This window comes from Trachypithecus francoisi, unplaced genomic scaffold (assembly GCF_009764315.1).
Source record: "Trachypithecus francoisi isolate TF-2019V2 unplaced genomic scaffold, Tfra_2.0 Lachesis_group1, whole genome shotgun sequence".
Taxonomy (NCBI): Eukaryota; Metazoa; Chordata; class Mammalia; order Primates; family Cercopithecidae; genus Trachypithecus; species Trachypithecus francoisi.
In genome coordinates this window covers 42,056,855-42,083,008 of record NW_022681454.1, presented here as the reverse complement: position 1 = coordinate 42,083,008, position 26,154 = coordinate 42,056,855, and the positions used below count along the sequence as shown (strand labels likewise).

General features: G+C 40.6%; 1 protein-coding gene across 3 annotated transcripts in view; it reads left to right on the top strand.

Moving 5' to 3' along the window:
- The window catches only part of BEND4 (BEN domain containing 4), a 43,009-nt gene that overhangs the window by 1,277 nt on the left and 15,578 nt on the right, over nt 1-26,154 (top strand). For all 3 annotated transcript variants that reach the window (XM_033214105.1, XM_033214106.1, XM_033214104.1), the window contains exon 2: nt 7,046-7,612. In XM_033214105.1, coding sequence (XP_033069996.1) covers nt 7,046-7,612 — 567 coding nt within the window. The remainder of the gene's footprint in view (nt 1-7,045; nt 7,613-26,154) is intronic.

The window sequence follows — 26,154 nt, the reverse complement described above, 5'->3', positions numbered from 1 at the left end:
TGCCTGTGTTTCTCGGGTGCTGTCTGTCTGGCTCTGTCCCTTTCCCCTCCCACCCTCTGGTTGTGAGACTCGGGGCCCCGCGTCTGCCACGCCGTGGACTTCGCAAGGCGCGGGGAACCATCCCGTCCCTCCTCCCTGCCCGGGAGCCGCAGGCACTCTGCTCCCACCGCCCACATCGTCGTCCCCGCCATCCCTTGGTCCCTGCCCGCCGCGGGGCCCTGCCTCTCCCGAGCATCTCGCCTGAGCTCTACAGAAACGCCTCGTGGGGAGCACCCACCCTGGGGTCCGCGACTCCTCTCCTTTATCCCGAGTCCGCGGGCGCTGCCAGGGCAAAGCAGCCCACTGCCTTCCTGCAGGGAGCGAGATGGGCTGGTTGCGAGGCCACAGCCTGAGGCCTGAGCCCAAGGGATCTCTCCACCAGCTCCCAGTGGGTGCAGCCACGTTTATCAGCTCATTAGAGCTAAAAGTTCCTGCCAAGGCCTTTTATGACACTTTGGAGCCCCCCAAATCCTGCATGTCAGTGAATCTGAGACTTTTTTTTTTCCCCTGTGGGAAATAGAGTGTTGTGTCTAAATGAGTTATAGATGCCTCCACTAATAAATCTGTTGTTTGTCAATATTTTGACACATGAAGGATTGGTTTTGGAAAAGAAAACCTAATTACAGGTTATAGTGAAGACTTGATCTGTCACATCTCTCACTGATATGAAGATGGTTGATTGCTTTCAGTGGGATTCTTAGGTGGGCTTCCTTATTGTTTGTGGGGTATATTTTTTTCAGTTGCTCTTGCCCCAGTATTCCGTTGTGTTTTTATATTCTTCGGTAGGCAATTGACTTACTTGATTTTCCTCCTTACTTTTCTTCTTTTTTCCCTCTTTCTTAAGGAGGTTCGTTTTCTTTCTGGTTTGGGATCTTATTTTCTCCTAAACTACTCTAGGCTCAGCTTTACCATCCTGTATTTTTATGTTGTTTTCCAGCCATTTGAGTCCTTTTCCCATTTTCTGTGTTTTGCTTTTACTCTTTTGCATAGCCTCAGTTTCATCATTTTCATTGAGGTTTTCCCCTCATTATCTGCCCAGGTCGGTCTTTTATCTCCTCTTGCTTTCTCTTTCCAGCCTTTGCTGACTGTCTTTCCATATTTTACTTCCTGTTATACACTGTAAATTTACCCCCGTCTCATTTCCATTTTCATCCATAGTTTTGGCTGGCTATATATTTACTGCATTGCTTCTTTTTTTCTGCACCAGTCACTTGCTGTTCTTTCCTTGGTCACTTCTACCCTGGCAGTTTCCTTGCTGTCCTTCATTCATGTGGAGTGTTTTATTTTTTTTTCTCCCTTTTCTCACCTTGTTCTCAACATTCTTTCAGTGTTCCCTCTAATGTCCTGTTTAGTTTATTTTGTCTCTGTTCACAGATGGAAATTATAACATCACTAAATCTAAAGGAGTGAAGAGGGGTTTTTTTGATGCCCTTCAAACTTCTCTGTATTTTCTTTTATTCTCACGGCTGCTTTTGTTGTTTTTAAGGGAGGTCATCGAGAAGGGTAAGCTTGATAGCAGCACCAAGGGCTGGATGCCTCGTGCTTGCTGGAAAGATGGGAATTGGATGGTAGGTTTCTTCCATGCAGTGAGGAAAATAGTCTGGGGGGGAAAAGCCATTGAATTAGACATCATGAATTGTAGTCATAATATTAATCACTGATGGACAAAGCCATCTCTTAACAGGCACAGTGTTGTGAGTGGCCATCAGGGGAACAACCACTTGAAGAGCTGATTGGTTCTTTGAGAAATTAGTCATTCCACTTTGAACCAATGAGCTTGTGTGCACAGACCCATGGCCATTTAAGCATACAGGGTAGGGTGGGGAGGGGAGTGGTGCTTTGCCTGTTGCACCTTCGCAAAAGTGTAATTGCAGTGTCTGAGGCTACCTGGTAAACTGAAAATAGCCAAAACATTCATGTGATGAAATGAGTCAAGGACAGATGAAGAGACATAACTGAGTGTCCAGAGTAAATGCAGTGAAAAGATGAAAGGGTTGAAGTGAATCTTAGTTGCCATTAAGGGCCATAACTGAGAGAGAAATATGTAATTAAAAATAGATTTTTTTCAACATTTTTATAAAATCTCATGAAGAGTATAATTTTCCTTAAAAGGGGTAATGCACCATGGTTTTAAAAGCATATTTTTCCTCTGTGGGAGGCTTAGAGTTAAAACCCACGTAGATCTTGATATGCAGCCTAAATTTGGCATCAGGAAATGGGAAATTGCATCTTTAAGCAGAGTACAATCAAAAATGAATTACAATAAATCCTATATAATTGCATAGGTCATTCTCTTTAATGAGATTTTATTAACCTGACTGTCAAGCTTTTGAGTCAGGCAGATATTTTATCTTCTTCAACTGATAAAAGTGTCAGCTATAAACCGCCATATAAATATTCATAAATCTACACATCTGTGGCAGCCTATCAGCATCATTCTTTTGGACATTAAAAGCATTCTAATTACTTTCTGTCTAGCAGAGCTGAAATGCTGCCTGTTATAGTATGTGCTTGGCAGGCATGATTGCTTTTGTTTGCCATCACAAATAGCAGCATCCTATTTTATATACCGATGGTCCAGAAAATATTCAGGGATTGACTGAGCAGGATGAATATTAGGAAGCACCATCTGGTTTTGATAGCACCGAGTATATTAACTCATCTGTTAATTTTTGACACATCATTGATTTATTTATTTAGAAAAATTGCATCCTGTTTTGCTGTGTTGATGTTTGCCATTATGAAAAAAAAATTGGCTGGCATTTTTTAAAAAAGACATAGTTCATTGATTTAAGACAAGGGTGGTGCTTCCAAAGATGCTTTCGTTTTCTAACTTATATTTTCTATGCCATGAAGTCATCTCTTAAAAAGAAGTTAAATTAATGTTTTAAGGAAATCATCTGTTTTGAACTAGTTAGAAATCCTTGGGTAGATATAATATATGAGTACATGATAGTAGGTCACTAAAAAAGATTTCTGCTTCTGCATTTTTAATATTAATATATTTCACCCTTCGCTGGGCTAAAATCAAAAGGTTACCACTAATCTTGACTACTGTGATCTCCTTCATAGAAACAGAATTCTCTTGGGAATCTGCTGTGATGGGCAAATTCCATTCAAGGCTTTACTTACAAAGAAGGGTGGTAAAGTAGGGAGACTGTGTTTGATTGCCTACTTCCCATCCCTCTTCTTACTCACTTATCAGATTTAGGATGGATTAAACAACTTAAATTCAGACGAATTTCTCGAAATGAATTTTTTAATTAAAAAAAATCATGGGTTCAGATTTTGGAATTGGACAAGGCACAATTTGCAGCATGATATTATCTCCCAATAGGTTGCACAATAAAGCAAAATAAATTAGAAGTGGGCATTTTGGAGGGCTTTGTGATTGTGATTTATTAACATTTTATGGCGTTTAATTTTAGGGAAGTTAGGGATAAAGTAGTCCTTCTGTAAACTGTTGATTGTCTCTTTCCCTGCCATCACTTGAGTGGAGCATTCTATGACTAAAAAAAAAATTAAAATCGTAATACATCTTCACAGTTTGCTCAATTGAGAATCATAGATCAGTAGCCATTCAATTGTGCTCGTATGAAAACAGAACTTTTGTCCATTTCTTAATGATAATGGGCATCACACAGTACTTGCATTTGTAATTATATTCTGTCTAGAAGGCTAAACTATTGCTGCATGCCATGTGTATTAGGTGGAAAGATTTGCTATATTCCATCAAATGTAATGGTAGTATTTTTCATCACACTCTTCCATGTATCAATGTTAAAATAATATTCAAATAATTCAAGGTATTGAGAAGAGAAAAAATTCAACTTTAAGGGTGACAGTAGCCCTTTTTGTACATATCATTTCTGAAAGCAAATTCAGATTGAAGCGTTTAAAAAACTGCAGGCAAGAACTACTTTATGATTGTAGCTATTCTCTCATATTCTGCACTTTAATAGATTATCTTCATAATGTAGTATATCACATAATGATTTTTTCTCAGCATGTTACAAGTTTATCCTTCAATTAAGAAAACAAATCACGCTTGTCCCTAAGTCAGATTTTTTTCTCTTAAAATCTATGCTCTAATGTGATTTATCAATATGATTACAACTACTGAGTGTATTGTAGGACACCGAACAAATACATTCAAGCAGTTCTTACCAGGCAATTCTGTGTTAGACTTTCATATTTTGTCCCTTTCATCAAGGTTATGTTGGACTATGCTGACTAAAATGCAAACAGTAAATACAACTTCAGGTCTAGAATAGGATTATAGGATTAAAATGAATGAAAACTGCTGTTGTGCTAGAATTGAAAATTCCTAATCAATATCATCCTTTGATTTTACTAATAAAAGGACAGAAACCAGGAAGTAAAAAAAAAATGAGTGTAACATCTTAAACCTCTTACTTTTATAGTTCAACTGTTGGCTTTCTTATTATTTGTTTTGGCCATTGTAAATAAATGGCACCCAAATCTTTTTGTGAGACACCAGATAAGAGTACAGATGGTGCATCACAGAGCATGTATCAGATAGTTACAAAGTATAAGTTCAGACTAACAAATTGTTTAACAAAATGTGTTCTGTCCACCTACCTTGACAAATACACCTTCATGGTACCCAGGTTTGGAATTTACAGCCAACCCATGTCTTTCTCTCCCTACTCCCAGCTTTATCTTCCACCAGGAGGGACCTCATATACACATATGTGGAGGTCCCAGTCCACACTTCCAGGATCTGACACCATGGTCACTGTCTTTGGATTGATGGCTAAAGAGAAGATGGCAGCATAGATCCTTAAAGCAGTTTTAGTGGGGAATTCCTGGATCTTGGGGTACTTGGCCATGGGGACAGGATTGACTGGAGAAGGAGGGTCAGGTGGCGGTTCTGTTGCCAAGGTCTGAGGGTCTAGAATGGAAATTCCTAAGAATAAGAAAGTACTATCCTAAGAAGAAAATAGTCCTGTGGACTCAACCAGCCTAGCGTCGACTTGCTACCCCCACCCCAGTCAAGTAAATCTGATAATGCTATAAACTGAGATGCTCTATGTATGTACAAGAGTACTTGCTGTGTGTTCAGTAACTATTTCTCAAGGCGTTGTGCTGGCCTCTCACACTCCAGTGCAGTTTATGATCCTCTACTGAGTAGAAGAGATCAGGCTTCTGTTCTGACTTGCAGTTTTTCAGCGGGATTCAGGATTTGGGAGATGTAAGGGATGCTTCCTATGTGCCAAACACTGTGCTATATGGGCTTTACATATATATACTTTTTTTTTTTTTTTCTGAGATGGAGTCTCACTCTGTCTCCAGGCTGGAGTGCAGTGGCACCATCTCAGCTCACTGCAACCTCTGCCTCCTGGGTTCAAGCGATTCTCCTGCCTCAGCCTCCTGAGTAGCTGGAACAACAGGCATGCGCCACCATGCCCAACTAATTTTTGTATTTTTAGTAGAGACAGGGTTTCGCCGTGTTGGCTAGGATGGTCTTGATCTCCCACCTCGTGATCCGCCCACCTTGGCCTCCCAAAGTGCTGAGATTACAGGTGTGAGCCACCATACCCAGCTGCTTTACATATATATTCTTATTAAAAAGTTGGAAAAGAGCACTTGGACCCCTCACCTCTGATTATCTTAGTTATTTCGTGAGAGAATAGCAAGAAAAAAGAACACAGTGGAATATTGAGCACTGCGTGGAGTTCTCCTGAAGTGTGGTTTCCTTGGTCTTACATCCTGGGTATGTTCTAGGGGATTTCTTATTGAAGCTGTTCTAGCTCATTATTCCCATAGCAGCCCTTGAACATCTCACCATTTTTTGTTCTGAAAGTTTTTTTTCCTCCCAAAAAAAATACAGCTAGTCAGCATTTTCAGGGAGAGCTAGTGCTAGTTTCATTTTTATCTTAAACAATAGTTATAGGCATCTAAAATCTCGAATATTTTGTTGCCATTATTCTGGGAAAGGGGAGAGGAAATAAGAGACATCCTCATGCTTCTGTGTCAGCTCTGAAAAGTGCCCCTCTCTGTGTTTATAATAGCCCATTCTAGGTGGCAATCAGGAAAGAAGTGAATCTACCTTGTGACATTTATACTTAGGGTAAATTTTCAAGACCTTTCGATATCATTAAATTATGTTTTCACAATTTGGGTTTTTCCCCCTTTTGTTTTTGCAGTGAGTTGATTGCTTTTGTTTGCTTTTTGCTTTCAATGGTTGACAGTATGCTTTAGAATTCATGTACATGGGCTAAGAGGCACCCGTGCCTTGTGCCATTTTAGAATATTTGGCAGTCTACTCTAAGAGATTCTAAGAAGTGATACTACTGATTTTCAAATGATCAGGTTAGCCTAAACATTGGCCTTGACAAGAAATCCAAGTTAGCAAATAAATGAAAAGAAGGAATAGTGAACACAGATGTTAGAAGACACATACAGTTTTGTGTTCATCCTGTGCCCATAGGCCCACTCTTTGCTTTACCTTAGATTTCTAGTGAGCTCTTCAAAAAGACTTATCTTTCTTTTCCAGTTTGCATCTGGGAGCTATGTACTCTCGGCAGGGATTGTATCAACTGATTAATCGCAAGGGCATGAGGGCACTCCAGAAATAGAAGTAATGATTGCTTTAAGCCCTCCTATCAATGAGGAATTGAGTCTGCAGTGGCTGACTTGATTCGTTAGAGTAAGGATATTAATGAAACCAAAGGTGTGAGTTCAGACCTGTGTAGCCAGTTAATGCCACAGAGAGGAAAATCTCTATATGGTGCCCAAAGTCACAGTCCAGCCGTTTCCTAGAGCAAGAGACTGGGTGTGACTCATCTAGCATCCCGCAGTCGCAGAACAACAGGAAGCTATGCATTCTATTCATAGTGGATTTACTGTGTCGTCTTGGCTTATGACAGAGAGTAGAAATACATATTTTTAACATGTTTGAATGTTGAGCTCAAAATTGAGGACTTTATTTATATTTTGCTGTTGGCTGTTGGTCACTGATGTGTCTTTTCATTTGTTTCAGAGAGTCGAATGATCTTGGATGCCTTTGCCCAACAGTGCAGTCGAGTTCTTAGCCTCTTAAATTGTGGAGGAAAACTCCTGGACTCCAGCCATTCTCAGTCCATGATTTCTTGTGTAAAGCAGGAAGGCTTAAGTTACAACGAAAGACAGGAGCACTGCCACATTGGGAAAGGGGTCCACAGTCAGACCTCAGACAATGTAGACATAGAGATGCAATATATGCAAAGGAAACAACAAACTTCTGCCTTTTTGAGGGTTTTCACTGATTCTCTACAAAATTACCTGCTCTCGGGGAGCTTTCCGACTCCAAACCCCTCGTCAGCCAGTGAATATGGCCACCTGGCCGATGTGGATCCTCTCTCAACCTCTCCTGTGCATACGTTAGGTGGCTGGACTTCCCCAGCAACGTCCGAATCCCATGGCCACCCATCTTCATCTACACTGCCAGAAGAGGAGGAGGAGGAGGAAGAGGAAGGCTATTGTCCTCGATGCCAGGAGCTGGAGCAGGAGGTTATTTCGCTGCAACAAGAAAATGAAGAGCTCAGAAGGAAATTAGAGAGCATCCCAGGTATCCTGCCGTATTCCTTGGAAGACAACTGCAACCCTTCTTTCTTTCACTTGTCTCATCTGTCTGTCTGTATTTCTGTACTCATGTGTGTGTATGTGTTATGTATGTGTGGGCTTTTTTTGTTTTCTGGCTGGTGATGTAGAAAAGTTGGAAAAAACAGACATGCTCAAGGGCTTCTTAGCCCATCCAGTGCTAGACAGAAATTGTAGGATGAGCCACTAGCCTGTTTACTTCCAGCTACCGTGTTCTTGTGTATAGAACGCCATAGTCCTATTAAAAGGTGTCTCAATATAAAAATAATTTCTAGATGTGCTGCTTTGACAATAAAATAGGTCAAGTGCTATAAGCCTATTTTCTTAAAAAGTGGTCCTGTTCCTTTAAAATGGGTTTTGAATTTTTAAAAACTTTGATCCTATTCATTTTGTTAGTCAATGATAGAAATTAAAATGAAATACTTTGAGAGGCAGAACTCAAGTAGCACTGAACAAATGAAATGATTTTTTCTATTTCATTAACTTTCCCTGCCTTTTCTTTTAAGTTTCAACAAGCATAATCTCTTTAGCATGTACACTGTCCTTTACTGTTATTAAGAAACTATAAAACTAATAGGTCAAAGATAGACCAGTAATTCAACTGGCCCCAAACTATTTGTGGCTGGCCTTGGCTAAATATGAGGCATTTCCTGCCTCTTAGAGACACTAGATTTTCAGAGTAGTAAAATCATCTTTCTGGCAAGACATTGTCTCTGGGTTGCAAAGTCTTTTTTATTTTTTATTTTTTGAGAGGGAGTCTCACTGTGTTACTGAGACTGGAGTACAGTGGCACCGTGTCGGCTTACTGCAACCTCCGTCTCCTGGGTTCAAGCGATTCTCGTGCCTCAGTCTCCTGAGGAGCTGAGATTACAGGCGCCCACCACCTCGCCTGGCTAGTTTATATATATACATATATATTTTTTAGTACAGATGGGGTTTCACCATGTTGGCCAGGCTGGTCTTGAACTCCTGACCTCAGGTGATCCATCCACCTCGGCCTTCCAAAGTGCTGGGACTAGAGGAGTGAGCCACCGCGCCGGCCCTGATTTTACCTTTATCTTTGAATTCATTCCTGTATGTCTGTGGCTTACAGAAGACAAGATCATTAACAAGAACAATCTCTTCAAACCTTTTTAATTGTGCAGTCGTTGCTAAAAAGTGTTGAAGCTTGTGCCCACCAATCTACACATTTATTGGTTAATTGCGTACATGTACTACTATTCTAATATATTGGGGTTCAAAATAAATCATACATAGGAAATTTTAAAATTTTAATGCTGATACATATGTATAAATATGTTATATTCTTTTTTTTTTTTTTTTTAATTGAGACGGAGTCTCACTCTGTCGCACAGGCTGGAGTGCAGTGGCGTGATCTTGGTTGACTGCAGCCTCTGCTGCCTGAGTTCGAGCGATTCTCCTGCCTCAGCCTCATGAGTAGCTAGGACTACAGGCACGCACCACCATGCCTGGCTACTTTTTTTCTTTCTTTTTTTTTTTTTTTGTATTTTTAGTAGAGACAGGGTTTCGCCATGTTGGCTCGGCTGGTCTCGAACTCCTAACTTCAGGTGATCCGCCTGCCTTGGCCCACCAAAGTGCTGGGACTACTGGCGCGAGCCACTGCACCCAGCCAGTATAAGCTGTATTCTTTTCCTAATACAGTATCTTTGTATCACTCAATTTGGCAGCTGATCTAGAAAGAAGGAAATGTTAAAGAAAGCTACCCACTTGTTTATTAGTAGACAAAGGAAGCAAAAAGAAGGTTTTATCATTTAAAATAATTCTCCAAATAGAGCTGAGGTTTGGTTCAGAACATTTTGGAATTAGATTAAGTGCAGTTGTCTTGTGGAGGTGGGGAAGTAAGAGGTGCAGCAAATCCATTTTCTCCTTTTGCATTGGAGCCCTGGAGTTAGATGCAGACGTGTAATGTTTTCCCACGCCAGGCAGGCACCAACTACAAGAGGGACACTGGGTAGAACCCAGAAGAATGTAATGGAACCAGATCACTCCTGTTTTCCCCAAGTCCAAGACATGGTTGCAGCTAGCACACTGTGGGATTTTACAGGTCTCACAGCTATGTAACCCATGCTTAGTTCATTCTGGGTTTATCTCACAGGTGTTTTTCTTGTCACCGCCACTGCCCCTCTTTAACTGGGGCAGAAAATAGTGTCCTAAAGGTCATCCAGCTACAGAGACTTTCGTCAGCCACTCAGAACCATAACCAAAGGAGCCTTCCTAGCTTTTGAAGTGCTTAGTGGCACTCCTTGATCTCATCTTGGGAAAGAGTTTCAGAGTGCAAGGACAGGTGACAAATGTCCTAAGTAGTATTGTCTAATTCCTGGTCCTAAATATTTGGCAAGCTGCATGTCCTTGATGTGTCCTAAGCAAACTTGGGGTTCAGTCCCACTCTCACTTACCGAACCCATAGCAGGTCAGGTGCTTTGTGGTAGGGGTTCACTCTGTTGGCTTGCCACTAATCACTGTGTTTTGTACTTCCCAGAAAGATGGAAATGCTGCCATCTTGAACCTTCTTGATGATCAAACATTGAATTGACACTGGTTGAAATTAGGCTAATGATCAGTCCTATTACTGTAAACATTCAACCCTGTTGACAGTCCCCTCCCTGAACTTGAACCAGCAACCATTTCACATGGATAACTGTGTTTACGTTAAGCAATACATCCAACAATATGGATGAAAAGCCAGTTTATTAATTATGCATAGTAAAATAGTATGCAGTGAAGAAAATATTAGTTTATTTGTGATTACTTACCACGTGTTTCTGACTTAGGGACCCCTTAATATTGGAAAACGGGTTAAAGTGTCACTTGGAGATGAAAACTTAATCAAAGGGAGAAGTCACTGCCCTCTTGCCCTTACCTCTCAATGCCCATTTTTACCTAAACAATAAACCAGTCTGTGAGTGACACCCAGGAATCCACTTTTTACTTGATTAGCTGTGCATTTTGGGTGGAGGGGTATCTGTTATCATTTGAAGAAAAGTGTGCTATGTGGTACACTGGTTTTGCATAGAATAAAAATGTTTGGTCCTATAGTAACTCTCCTACATAATTTGGGATGGATTTTCCCTAAGCAGTGGTCTCAACAGTACCCCATCGTTCTAGAGGCCAATACATTTCTGTGGAAGGACCTGAGGCTTTCTTCGAGTAGAATCTACCTGTGTTGTGGGAATCACTTCTTTACAGCCAAGCAGAATGGATGAATACAAAGGAGAAGGCAACTCTCAGCAGTTAGCACAGAAAGTAAGGTTGAAAAGGAGATGGGTCAGCTGCTGCAGGTCAGAGCCCAGGCAGCGTTCCTCGGTCATTTCTCTGCCTTTCCGGAGGAGTGCTGTTGAGGATTTTTTTTTTTTTCCTGAAATAAAGCCTTTATGCCTGGGAGCAGTTCTTGAAATGAGAGTTAAAAATAAACAAGCCTATCAGTCTACAAGAAAAAATGATTTCACTTGGGCATCTCTCAAGGGAAAAGGTGAGAAAGCATACCAAAACAAAGAAGTTGTGGGCAGGCACTATTTCTGGCACTCCTCTGAGAGGGGCAGTGTTACGGTATTATTTGTAGTCTTTTGATGATCAGCTACATGCGGCAAGGCAGGGGCTTCTGGAAAATTCTCTCTAACTTTTCAGAGTTAGTTGCAGGTGTAGGGAATTCAAATTTTATCCCAATGAAGTAGCAGCACATTTTCTTCTGTATTGGATCACCACACTAGAAAATTAGAAAGTGTTTAGAAGTAAAATTTTTTGAAAAGAAAGTGAAATTATGTTAAAAGAAAAAGCCACAAAAGCAGAAGACTTTTGAATCAGGAGCATGAAGGGATGAGAGGTTTTTAAAAGAAGCAAAATAGTGCATAGAACTCTCATTGGAGAGAGTGTCAGTTTAGAGTAGTCACGTTTGCTTAGGAAGCTTAGTGAACACTAAGGAGAACTCATAGAGGAGGACAAATATAAAATAACCATATTTCATCTAATTTAAGATGCCAGTGGATGTAAGCTACACCAATCTTTATGTTCCACTAAGAAAGAAGAAATCATAATTGTACATTTTAATTACCTTTGAACACAAAGTCCATAGATTTTAAATATGAAAAACTGTGGGTCTTAGAATCATAAAATGTGGTAATTTTTGCTAAGAAAAGTCCAAAGTAAAATAATAATAACACATTAAGAATACCTTGAAATTTTCTGTGTGCCAAATATAGGAAGGATCTGTCTATTGTTGATATTTTAATTAAACTTTGTTTTGTAAAGTTAAAGTATACAAAATGAAGTTATAGGATATATAGACAGTTAAAAGTTACTGTAGTGAAGCTGTGTCTATCATCTCACATAGTTACCCATTTTGCTGTTCTTATAGTAAGAGCTGCTAAAATCTACTCAGTAGCCTTACTCTCAAGTACGGTACAAATCTGTCACCTGTACTCCTCATGTTGTGTTGGATCTCTAGACCTATTCATCCTACATATGTGCTACTTCGTAACGTCTGAGCTATATCCCCCCATTTCCAATCCAACTCCCCACCCCTTGTAGCTACTGTTTTGTTTTCTAGCTCTGTGTATTTGAATTTTTCTTTATTTTAGGTTCCATATGTAGGTGAGATCTTACAATATTTTTCTTTCTGGGTCTGGCTTAACATAATGCCCTCCAGACTCACCCATGTTGTGGCAGTGGCAAAATCTTGTTCTTTTTTAGGTCAGAATGATATTCTATCCAATAATACACCACAGTTTCTTTATCCACTTGTCTGTTGACAGACACTTAGGTTGTTTCCATGTCTTGGCTATTGGGAATAATGCTGCAATGAACTTGGGAGTGCAGATGTCTTTACAAGATGTTGATTTCATTTCTTTTGGGCATATGTCCAGGAGAAGGTTTGCTGGGTCATATTTTTAATTTTCTAGGAAAATTCCAATACTGTTTCCCATGTCTATACCATTCTACATTCCCACCAATGGTGCAGAAGAGTTCCCTTTTTCCCATACACTCACCAACACTTGTTATCTTTTGACCTTTTGCTAACAGCCATCCTAACTGGTGTCAGGTGGTGTCTCATAGTGGTTTTGATTTGCATTTCCCTGGTGATTAATGATGTTGAGTACATTTTTATATATATGTTGGTATTCTTTGGAGAAGTATTATCTGTTCAGGTATTTTGCCCATTTTGTAATTGGGTTATTTGTTTTTCTACTGTGGAGGGGTGTGAATTCCTTATATATTTTAGATATTAATCCCATGATTTGCAAAAATTTTTTTTCAGACCATAGATTGCTGTTTCATTTTGTTGATTGCTATGCAGAAACTTTTTAGTGTGATGCAGTTCCATTTTTTAAATTTTTGCTTTTGTGGCCTGAAAATTCTGTTGTTGTTCTATGTAGTAAGAGCTGCTAAAATCTACTCAATATCCTTAATCTCAAGTACAGTACAAATTTGTTACATTGGGTTATTCATTCTTGCTTTTGTGGCCTGAGCTTTTATGGTACCTAAAAAATTATTTCCAAGGCCAGTGTCCAGAGCATTCTCCCTGTGTTCTTTGTCTTCCAGGACTTTTATAGTTTCTGGTCTTGTATTTGGGTCTTTTATCCATTTTGAGTTTATTTTTGTGTATACTATAAGGCAAGGATCTAATTTCATTCTTTTGCATGTAGAAGTCCAGTTTTCCCACACCCTTAGTTGAAGAGCATTGTTAATGTTTTTGTAGGACCCTCTACTTTCTAAAAAGTACTTTTTTTAATTATCTCATTTTATCCTCATAACTCCATGGGGCCACAGCAAATATTAATATCATTCCTATTTTACAGACAAAGAGGTTGGATACTGAGCTCAGTTGGAAACCTAGGATTACAATCCAAGCCTCTGACTCCAGATCTAGTTTGTTACCCCGCGCCACCCTCAAAACAGCTGATTCTCATTATTCAACATCGTTGTGTTCTATAAAGTCACTGTGAGCACCACATTGAGAATATTAAAACATTCCTCCTAGGGGAAATACAGAGCTAGGTTCTTAAGAGCCTCTGTTCACAGCAGTTTCATCAGCTGATCAGTATATAACTTTGTTTTATGTGCGTGTTTATTTAAAGAGACCTTATTTAATAATTATCGCTAGTTGAGTAACGGCACTATAGTTCATGCCCGAATGAGGTGTATCTAACATGATTGTTTTCTCTGTAAGACGCATCACAGTCTTCTTGTGCTTAGGAACAGTAGACAGCACTTCAGTGCTACAATTGGGGCCATTTAAAACAGTGCGATCACCAACAAAATCACAAAAATACAAAAACTGTAGCACTAAATAATAGACCATGGTGAGGACACTTGTTTACAGTGATGAGAGCTGAAACAAGAAGGCAGAACATTGCCTTGTTCCACTTCAGCTGGGAATGTGTGCATATCAGGTTTTCAGTACTCTGCACATGCCTGTGAGTCACTACAAAAGCACCACAAGGTCTGATTTGGGGGTTACAAATATATTTTGGCAAGTAAAGCACATTTGCACATACCGACTCCATGAATGCTCATCAGGATCCACTGTACCAACTCCAGAGGCTACAAACTAGAGAACTAACCTTGGATTCTGCAGTTCTGATCTTGTTAGTCCACTGTTGTCATTCTCTAATTAAGAAAGTTTTAAAGTGGTCAGTCATGTCAGTTTTTGAATAACAGGAATTTTGCAAGAACAGAACACCCCAGAGTAGATGCAGTGTAGACGTGTGCTAGTATCTCCGGTGCCTTCACCACCCTCCAAATTTGAATATACGCACAAGGGCCTGTGGGGGAGGGAAAATGCTCAGGTCGATTTCTGATCATGAGAAACTCACGGATCATATGTAAAATGGGGCCTCTGAGGTAGATGAAAAGAACTTAGCGCATTCTGAGTATTAGAGCGAATGATAGGGACAGAGGAATAAATAATTGAGTTCTTTCACTGAGAATTTGGTGAATGTCATCATGGCTTTTGGCTACAGCTATCAGTGACACTGAGGGAGACAGAGCAACAGGAGGTAAAGAGAATGGATTCGGAGTCAAAGCCATGTTTGAATCTCCTCTCCTGCTACTTGGTATCTGTGATTGTTTTGGCAAATTGCTTTAATCATGCCAAACCTCAGTTTCCCTTTCTATAAAGTGAGGTTAATAATACTGTAGGGATGTTGAAAGTACCAAAAGCAATGAAGTCATGGTTGGGTGCCTACTAGTCTTCCAGTAAGCACTCAATAAATGGAAACTTTAAGAAAAAGAGGAAATTATTCTGTGCCTAGTGCTCCAGGAATCATACGTTGTTTTCCTTATGATAAGTGGTATTCTTACCTTACAAAGGTGTCGCCATTCAATTAGTTGGCCAGATGGGGAACCTCGGATCCATCCAGAGCTCATCTCTCCTTCTGACTCCCAGTCAGCCTCACTCTTCTGGGTCCCACCTCTTACACACCCATCAGTGGGACCTCTCCTTTCTCTCCACTAGTGTCAACCAGGCTCATCTCATAACTGGAGCTGTTGCAAGAGTCACTAAGCTCCCCTCCCAGACTCCAGTCCTTCCCACACCAGACTCTAGTCTCTCCCCAAAACAGCCCCAGGTCCCCCACTGCCAAAGAGCCTCTAAGGGCTTCAGATAGTCTATGGAGTAAATTCTAGCATCCTCAGTGTGACACACAAGGTTCTTCAATTCCTGGATCTTTTCCTGTCTGTCTTTGGAGACTCAGCCCTCAATGCCCACCAGACACGAAGTGTTCCAACCCCATTGGACAGTTTGTGAATCCCTGAACAGCCAAACACTTCCATACTTCAGGCTTTCCTTTACTCCTGCTCTTCCTTTCAACCTAAGAACATACTCCTTTTCTCTCCACTTGAGAAACTCCTGTCCATCCTTTAGTACCCAGGTCAGGTGACACTGTAACAAATGCTTCCCACAGTTCCCAAGCAAAACTCATCACTTTTCATAGCACGTCATGCAGATTCTGTTATTGTTACCATAGGAAGTTGTTACTCTATATGTGTCTGTGTCTCCTGATGTCCTGATATGAAGAGAGACAGGCCATGGAGGTCCTTGAGGACAGAGGCTCAAAGTCATCTTTGTGTCCCCTCTTTCCTAGCCCACTGTTAGGCATGTTGTAACATCTACATGTTAATTGAATTGAATTAATGGAATGAGGATACTGACATGAACAAAAATATAACTGCGCATCTGTAGGCTGACTAATACTTACAGCTCATTGTTTATTTCTAAATATTTACAATTCAGGAGCTTATACTTTACAGAGATGATGTGAATAGGGCACGTAAAGACGGTGAAGCACACAGATGGCCATGGTTGTCAGAGGACAGTAAATAATTCAGTTGCCCTATAAAAGTGTATGTGGAGTATTTTGAGATGTTTTAAGTCCTTGAAAACAACTGTATAGCAAGATAGATTAAATATTACTTGAAGGGTGAAGAGAGATACTCTGATCAAGATTTTAATGCAATGAAAATTAGGAACTAGAGACCCAAGCACCCTTAAGATGGGCAAAACCAGAATCTGAGCGGTTTTCCCCAAGGAAAACTATTTAGGAAGACCATTTCACTAGTCTCATTTACCAGCTGCTCATACAACACAGCACAGTCAATAGAGTCAATTAAGTGGCCTCAATGAAGAATTCACTAGACTCCCAATCTTAAAATGACAGTAGCTTACATTCGGCACTATTTATTGGGTGCCTTTTGCTTTACATGTATTATTTTAATTAATCCTCACAATAACTGTATACAGTAGGTCATTATCACAGTTCTATTTTTATTTTTATTTTATTTTTTATTTTTTTATTATTATTATACTTTAAGTTCTAGGGTACATGTGCATAACGTTCAGGTTTCTTACGTATGTATACTTGTGCCATGTTGGTGTGCTGCACCCATCAACTTGTCAGCCCCCATCAACTCATCATTTATATCAGATATAACTCCCAATACAATCCTTCCCCCCTCCCCCTTCCCCATTATAGGCCCCGGTGTGTGATGGTCCCCTTCCCCTTCCCGAGTCCGAGTGATCTCATTGTTCAGTTCCCACCTATGAGTGAGAACATGCGGTGTTTGGTTTTCTGTTCTTGTGATAGTTTGCTGAGAATGATGGTTTCCAGCTGCATCCATGTCCCTACAAAGGACACAAACTCATCCTTTTTTATGGCTGCATAGTATTCCATGGTATATATGTGCCACATTTTCTTAATCCAGTCTGTCACTGATGGACATTTGGGTTGATTCCAAGTCTTTGCTATTGTGAAGAGTGCTGCAATAAACATATGTGTGCATGTGTCTTTATAGCAGCATGATTTATAATCCTTTGGGTATATACCCAGTAATGGGATGGCTGGGTCATATGGTACTTCTAGTTCTAGATCCTTGAGGAATCGCCATACTGGTTTCCATAATGGTTGAACTGGTTTACAATCCCACCAACAGTGTAAAAGTGTTCCTATTTCTCCACATCCTCTCCAGCATCTGTTGTTTCCTGACTTTTTAATGATTGCCATTCTAACTGGTGTGAGATGGTATCTCACTGTGGTTTTGATTTGCATTTCTCTGATGGCCAGTGATGATGAGCATTTTTTCATGTGTCTCTTGGCTGTATGCATGTCTTCTTTTGAGAAGTGTCTGTTCATATCCTTTGCCCACGTTTTGATGGGGTCGTTTGTTTTTTTCTTGTAAATTTGTTTGAGTTCTTTGTAGGTTCTGGATATTAGCCCTTTGTCAGATGAGTAGATTGCAAAAATTTTCTCCCATTCTGTAGGTTGCCTGTTCACTCTGATGGTAGTTTCTTTTGTTGTGCAGAAGCTCTTTAGTTTAATTAGATCACATTTGTCAATTTTGGCTTTTGTTGCTGTTGCTTTTGGTGTTTTAGACATGAAGTCCTTGCCCATGCCTATGTCCTGAATGGTATTCCCTAGGTTTTCTTCTAGGGTTTTTATGGTATTAGGTCTAACATTTAAGTCTTTAATCCATCTTGAATTAATTTTCGTATAAGGAGTAAGGAAAGGATCCAGATTCAGCTTTCTACTTATGGCTAGCCAATTTTCCCAGCACCATTTATTAAATAGGGAATCCTTTCCCCATTTCTTGTTTTTGTCAGGTTTGTCAAAGATCAGATGGCTGTATGGCTGTAGATGTGTGGTATTATTTCTGAGGCCTCTGTTCTGTTCCATTGGTCTATATCTCTGTTTTGGTACCAGTACCATGCTGTTTTGGTTACTGTAGCCTTGTAGTATAGTTTGAAGTCAGGTAGCGTGACGCCTCCAGCTTTGTTCTTTTGACTTCGGATTGTCTTGGCAATGCGGGCTCTTTTTTGTTTCCATATGAACTTTAAAGCAGTTTTTTCCAATTCTGTGAAGAAACTCATTGGTAGCTTGATGGGAATGGTATTGAATCTATAAATTATCTTGGGCAGTATGGCCATCTTCACGATATTGATTCTTCCTATCCATGAGCATGGTATGTTCTTCCATTTGTTTGTGTCCTCTTTGATTTCACTGAGCAGTGGTTTGTAGTTCTCCTTGAAGAGGTCCTTTACATCCCTTGTAAGGTGGATTCCTAGGTATTTTATTCTCTTTGAAGCAATTGTGAATGGAAGTTCATTCGTGATTTGGCTCTCTGTTTGTCTATTACTGGTGTGTAAGAATGCTTGTGATTTTTGCACATTAATTTTGTATCCTGAGACTTTGCTGAAGTTTCTTACCAGCTTGAGGAGATTTTGGGCTGAGACAATGGGGTTTTCTAAATATACAATCATGTCATCTGTGACCAGGGACAATTTGACTTCTTCTTTTCCTAACTGAATACCCTTGATTTCTTTCTCTTGCCTGGTTGCCCTAGCCAGAACTTCCAACACTATGTTGAATCGGAGTGGTGAGAGAGGGCATCCCTGTCTTGTGCCAGTTTTCAAAGGGAATTTTTCCAGTTTTTGCCCATTCAGTATGATATTGGCTGTGGGTTTGTCATAAATAGCTCTTATTATTTTGTGATACGTTCCATCAATACCGAATTTATTGAGCGTTTTTAGCATGAAGGGCTGTTGAATTTTGTCAAAGGCCTTTTCTGCATCTATTGAGATAATCATGTGGTTTTTGTCTTTGGTTCTGTTTATATGCTGGATTACGTTGAATGATTTGCATATGTGGAACCAGCCTTGCATCCCAGGGATGAAGCCCACTTGATCATGGTGGATAAGCTTTTTGATGTGCTGCTGGATCCGGTTTGCCAGTATTTTATTGAGGATTTTTGCATCGATGTTCATCAGGGATATTGGTCTAAAATTCTCTTTTTTTGTTGTGTCTCTGCCAGGCTTTGGTATCAGGATGATGTTGGCCTCATAAAATGAGTTAGGGAGGATTCCCTCTTTTTCTATTGACTGGAATAGTATCAGAAGGAATGGTACCAGCTCCTCCTTGTACCTCTGGTAGAATTCAGCTGTGAATCCATCTGGTCCTGGACTTTTTTTGGTTGGTAGGCTGTTAATTATTGCCTCAATTTCAGAGCGTGCTACTGGTCTATTCAGGGATTCAGCTTCTTCCTGGTTTAGTCTTGGGAGAGTGTAAGTGTCCAGGAAATTATCCATTTCTTCTCGATTTTCTAGTTGATTTGCATAGAGGTGTTTATAGTATTCTCTGATGGTAGTTTGTATTTCTGTGGGGTTGGTGGTGATATCCCCTTTATCATTTTTTATTGCGTCTATTTGATTCTTCTCTCTTTTCTTCTTTATTAGTCTTGCTAGTGGTCTATCAATTTTGTTGATCTTGTCAAAAAACCAACTCCTGGATTCATTGATTTTTTGGAGGGTTTTTTATGTCTCTATCTCCTTCAGTTCTGCTCTGATCTTAGTTATTTCTTGCCTTCTGCTAGCTTTTGAATGTGTTTGCTCTTGCTTCTCTAGTTCTTTTAATTGTGATGTTAGGGTGTCCATTTTAGATCTTTCCAGCTTTCTCTTGTGGGCATTTAGTGCTATAAATTTCCCTCTACACACTGCTTTCAATGTGTCCCAGTGATTCTGGTATGTTGTATCTTTGTTCTCATTGGTTTCAAAGAACATCTTTATTTCTGCCTTCATTTCATTATGTACCCAATAGTCATTCAGGAGCAGGTTGTTCAGTTTCCATGTAGTTGAGCGGTTTTGATTGAGTTTCTTAGTCCTGAGTTCTAGTTTGATTGCACTGTGGTCTGAGATATAGTTTGTTATAATTTCTGTTCTTTTACATTTGCTGAGGAGTGCTTTACTTCCAATTATGTGGTCAGTTTTGGAATAAGTGAGATGTGGTGCTGAGAAGAATGTATATTCTGTTGATTTGGGGTGGAGAGTTCTGTAGATGTCTGTTAGGTCTGCTTGGTGCAGAGATGAGTTCAATTCCTGGATATCCTTGTTAACTTTCTGTCTCGTTGATCTGTCTAATGTTGACAGTGGGGTGTTGAAGTCTCCCATTATTACTGTATGGGAGTCTAAGTCTCTTTGTAAGTCTCTAAGGACTTGCTTTATGAATCTGGGTGCTCCTGTATTGGGTGCATATATATTTAGGATAGTTAGCTCTTCGTGTTGAATTGATCCCTTTACCATTATGTAATGGCCTTCTTTGTCTCTCTTGATCCTTGATGGTTTAAAGTCTGTTTTATCAGAGAGTAGGATTGCAACCCCTGCTTTTTTTTGTTCTCCATTTGCTTGGTAGATCTTCCTCCATCCCTTTATTTTGAGCCTATGTGTGTCTCTGCATGTGAGATGGGTCTCCTTAATACAGCAAACTGATGGGTCTTGATTCTTTATCCAGTTTGCCAGGCTGTGTCTTTTCATTGGACCAGTTAGTCCATTTACATTTAAGGTTAATATTGTTATGTGTGAACTTGAATCTGTCATTATGATATTAACTGTTTATTTTGCTCATTAGTTGATGCAGTTTCTTTCTAGCATTGATGGTCTTTACGTTTTGGCATGTTCTGGTACCAGTTGTTCCTTTCCATGTTTAGTGCTTCCTTCAGGGTCTCTTGTAAGGCAGGCCTGGTGGTGACAAAATCTCTAAGCATTTGCTTATCTGTAAAGGATTTTATTTCTCCTTCACTTATGAAACTTAGTTCGGCTGGATATGAAATTCTGGGTTTAAAATTCTTTTCTTTAAGAATGTTGAATATGGGCCCCCACTCTCTTCTGGCTTGTAGAGTTTCTGCCGAGAGAGCTGCTGTTAGTCTGATGGGCTTCCCTTTGTGGGTAACCCGACCTTTCTCTCTGACTGCCCTTAAGAGTTTTTCCTTCATTTCAACTTTGGTGAATCTGACAATTATGTGTCTTGGAGTTGCTCTTCTCAAGGAGTATCTTTGTGGTGTTCTCGATATTTCCGGAATTTGAATGTTGGCCTGCCCTACTAGGTTGGGGAAGTTCTCCTGGATGATATCCTGAAGAGTGTTTTCCAACTTGGTTCCATTTTCCCCCTCACTTTCAGGCACCCCAATCAGACGTAGATTTGATCTTTTCACATAATCCCATACTTCTTGAAGGCTTTGTTCATTTCTTTTTCCTCTTTTTTCTTTAGACTTCTCTTGTCACTTCATTTCATTCATTTGATCCTCAATCGCTGGTACTCTTCCTTCCAGTTGATCGAGTCAGTTACTGAAGCTTGTGCATTTGTTACGTATTTCTCGTGTCATGGTTTTTATCTCTGTCAGTTCATTTATGGCCTTCTGTGCATTGATTATTCTAGTTATCCATTCTTCCATTCTTTTTTCAAGGTTTTTAGTTTCTTTGCACTGGGTACGTAATTCCTCCTGTAGCTCTGAGACATTTGATGGACTGATGCCTTCTTCTCTCAGCTCGTCAAAGTCATTCTCCATCCAGCTTTCATCCGTTGCTGGCGATGAGCTGCGTTCCTTTGGAGGGGGAGATGCACTCTTAGTTTTTGAATTTCCAGCTTTTCTGCCCTGCTTTTTCCCCATCTTTGTGGTTTTTATCTGCCTTTGATCTTTGATGATGGTGACGTACTTACGGGCTTTTGGTGTGGGTGTCCTTCCTGTTTGTTAGTTTTCCTTCTAACAGTCAGGACCCTCAGCTGTAGATCTGTTGGAGATTGCTTGAGGTCCACTCCAGACCCTGTTTGCCTGGGTATCAGCAGCAGAGGCTGCAGAAGATAGAATATTACTGAACAGCGAGTGTACCTGTCTGATTCTTCCTTTGGAAGCTTCCTCTCAGGGGTGTACCCCGCCGTGTGAGGTGTGGGTTGTCAGTCTGCCCCTAGTGGGGGATGTCTCCCAGTTAGGCTACTCAGGGGTCAGGGACCCACTTGAGCAGGCAGTCTGTCTGTTCTCAGATCTCAACCTCCATGTTGGGAGATCCACTGCTCTCTTCAATGCTGACAGACAGGGTTGTTTGCATCTGCAGAGGTTTCTGCTGCTTTTTGTTGTTGTTGTTTAGCTGCTGTGCCCTGTCCCCAGAGGTGGAGTCTACAGAGACAGGCAGGCCTCCTTGAGCTGCTGTGGGCTCCACCCAGTTCGAGCTTCCCAGTGGCTTTGTTTACCTACTTAAGCTTCAGCAATGGCAGGCGCCCCTCCCCCAGCCTTGCTGCTGCCTTGCCATTAGATCGCTGACTGCTGTGCTAGCAATGAGGGAGGCTCCGCCGTCATGGGACCCGCCTGGCCAGGTGTGGGATATAATCTCCTGATGTGCCATTTGCTAAGACCCTTAGTAAAGTGCAATATTGGGGTGGGAGTTACCCGATTTTCCAGGTGTTGTGTGTCTCAGTTCCCCTGGCTAGGAAAAGGGATTCCCTTCCCCCTTGCGCTTCCCAGGTGAGGCGATGCCTCGCCCTGCTTCAGCTCTTGCTGGTCAGGCTGCAGCAGCTGACCAGCACCGATTGTCCAGTACTCCCTAGTGAGATGAACCCGGTACCTCAGTTGAAAATGCAGAAATCACCCGTATTCTGTGTTGCTTGCATTGGGAGCTGGAGACTGGAGCTGTTCCTATTCGGCCATCTTGCTCCGCCCCCTCTGATGATATTGTTTCTTTTGCTGTGCAGAAGCTTTTACTTGGATCCTATTGTCAATTTTTACTTTTGTTGCAATTGATTTTGACATTTTCATCAAGAAATCTTTGCTCGTGCCTATGTCCTGAATGGTATTGCCTAGATTTTCTTCTAGGATTTTTATAGTTTTGGGTTTTACATTTAAGTCTTTAATCCATCTTGAGTTAATTTAAGTGTTTAATCCACCTTGAGTTAATTTTTGTATAAGGTATAAAGAAGAAGGGGTATAGTTTCTATTTTTTGCATATGGCTAGCCAGTTCTCCCAGGAACAAGGAGTGGGGAAAGGATAGGGAATCCTTTCCCCATTGCTTGTTTTTGTCAGGTTTGTCGAAGATCAGATGGTTGTAGATGTGTAGTCTCATTTCTGAGTTCTCTATTCTGTTTTGTTGGTCTGTGTGTCTGTTTTTGTACTAGTACCATGCTGTTTTGCTTACTGTAGCCTCCAGCTGTGTTCTTCTTGCTTAGATTGTCTTGGCTATATGGGCTTTTGTTTTTATGTTCCGTAAGAATTTCAAAGTAGTTTTTTTTAATTCTGTGAAGAATGTCAATGGTAGGTTAATGGGAATAGTATTGAATCTATAAATTACTTTGGGCAGTATGGCCATTTTCATGATATTGATTCTTCCTATCCATGAGCATGGAATAGTTTTTCCGTTTGTTTGTGTCCTCTCTGATTTTCTTAAGCAGTGGTTTGTAGTTCTCCTTGAAGAGATCCTTCACTTCCCTTGTTAGTTGTATTCCTTGGTGTTTTATTCTCTTTATGGCAATTGTGAATGGGATTTCACTCATGATTTGGCTCTCTGCTTGCCTCTTGTTGGTGTATAGGAATGCTTGTTTGATTTTTGCACATTGATTTTGTGTCCTGAGACGTTGCTGAAGTTTCTTATCAGCTTAAGAAGCTTTTGGGCTGAGACAGTGGGATTTTCTAGATACAGGATCATGTCATTTGCAAACAGAGACAGTTTGGCTTCCTGTCTTCCTATTTGAATACCTTTTTTTTTTGGAGATGGTGTTTTGCTCTGTCGCCCAGGCTGGAGTGCAGTGGCAGGATCTCGGCTCACTGCAAGCCACCTCCTGGATTCACACCATTCTCCTGCCTCAGCCTCCCGAGTAGCTGGGACTACAGGCACCCGCCACCATGCCTGGCTAATTTTTTGTATTTTTAGTAGAGACGGGGTGTCACCGTGTTAGGCAGGATGGTCTCAATCTCCTGACCTCATGATCTGCTTGCCTTGGCCTCCCAAGTGCTGGAAATACAGACATGAGCCACCGCGCCAGGCCTAGAATACCCTTTGTTTCTTTCTCTTGCCTGATTGCCCTGGCCAGAACTTACTTTTTTTTTTTTTTTGAGATGGAGTCTTGCGCTGTTGCCCAAGCTGGAGTGCAGTGGTGCGATCTCAGCTCACTGCAAGCTCCGCCTTCTGGGTTAACACCATTCTCCTGCTTCAGCTTCCCGAGTAGCTGGGACTACAGGCGCCCGCCACCACACTCGGCTAATTTTTTGTGTTTTTTAGTAGAGATGGGGTTTCACCATGTTAGCCAGGATGGTCTTGATCTGAACTCGTGATCAGCCCGCCTCAGTCTCACAGAGTGCTGGGATTACAGGCGTGAGGCACAACACCTGGCAAAGAACTTTCAATACTGTGTTGAATAGGAGTGGTGAGAGAGGACATCCTTGTTTCGTGCCGGTTTTCAAGGGGAATGCTTCCAGCTTTTTCACATTCAATATGATACTGGCTGTGGATTTGTCGTGAATGACTCTTATAAAAAATTTTTCATACACATATTTTTGTTTGTTTTAGAGACCGAGTGTTGCTTTGTTGCCCATGCTGGAGTGCAGTGGCACAGTCATGGCTTGTTGCAGCCCTGAAATGCTGTACTCAAGTGATCCTCCCAGCTTACTGTGGGTAGCTGGGATTACAGGCACAGGTCACAACATCCAGCTATTGGTTTGATTTTTTTGTAGAGATGTGTTCTTGCTATGTTTCCCAGACTGGTCTCAGTCTCGTGGGTGCAAGAGATCCTCCCACCTTTGCCTCCCAAATTTTGGGATTACAGACGTGAGCCACCGTGCCTGGCAACATCTTAATGACTCTAAAATATGGATGAGGGATCAAAAAAAAGTTCATTCAAATCCTGATCAGTCAATGAGTCTTTACAATTTCTCCAAAACTTCCAAGCAAAATCCAAGGTAGTGCCTTGCACATGTCGCTTGACAAAGCAGTGACATATGTACCCTTGTGTTTTATTCTAACCGTAAACTGTGAAGAACAGAATGCTGCTTTGGAGCCTCATACTCAGCCCTGTATAGAAGAGATTCATACGTAGAAAGTAAATGAAGTCCCCAAAGTCACACAGTCAGTGAAAAACCTGGAACTAAAATGCAGACCTGTTTCCTGTCTCCATTTGTTTCTCAAAACTTAGGGTTTTTTCCAGCAATTAATGCTCAGTGTCAGGAGACACATTCTTCCTCACTGTGGCATCGGTAAAAAGGGCTGGACTTTTAAGAAGCTGGTGAAATTGGGGGCATTTGACAGGTTTTATTAAACTTTGGTTTAATAACAGGCCTACTTCTAACTGATACACATATGACTTATTTTGGTTGACCTCTTATTGTTCAGCAAGTGCTTCTTCAATTTGGAGAATATATCCATATAACTGTTCACAAGTGGCCCCAGCTGAGGTCTGTAAGGATGATGACTATTTTAAGAAAATGCTTTTTTGGCAAGAAGAAAAATTTTCTAACCTACCCCTACTTCCTGTTACTCAAAATCTTCGAAAGGATGTTGAAGTAGTTTTCGATTTATTACGTTACATTGTGATGTCACCTAAAAAATCCAAGGCTGTTATATTACACTGCATAAAATGATAATTCCTGTTTGCTATCTTTAAAAAATCGTGAGAAAAACGAAATTTAGAAAGCTCGGTGGTGATACTTTAAAATTAGGGCTTAGGTTAAATATTTATTATTTTTTTGAATGTGACAAGAACATCTTAAGAAAACACACAGCTAAGAAATACAGTGGCAACAATTCATATAAATTAGGTTATTAACTAAGCTGCCAAGACCTTTAAAGGCAGTTAGTTACTACTCCTGAAAGGGTTCTAATATAAATCTTAAGATGTAGGCATTATTTATGTAGTGGTACAAAAAAATGTCATGCTCTATGTTGGGTTAATATCTCTTCACTTTTATTATGATGATTCAAGGAGTCTGTAAGACTAAGCCTCAAAAAATAGTGTCATAGTGAAATATATAAAGGGATAAAATCAGTTGAGCTTCTTTGGGACACTTAGGGAAGAACCGTGTGGCCAAGTGTGTATGCGTTGAGAAGCAAGTCTAACTGTATGGAATTCTGCTTACTGAAGAACTAGGAATGAATCCATCATTAGAAACACTTGTATTATTGATTAATAATTAGCAAAACCTTAGTTTTCGGTACTTTACTTTTAAAAAGCATCATTGGGTGCCACTGCTAC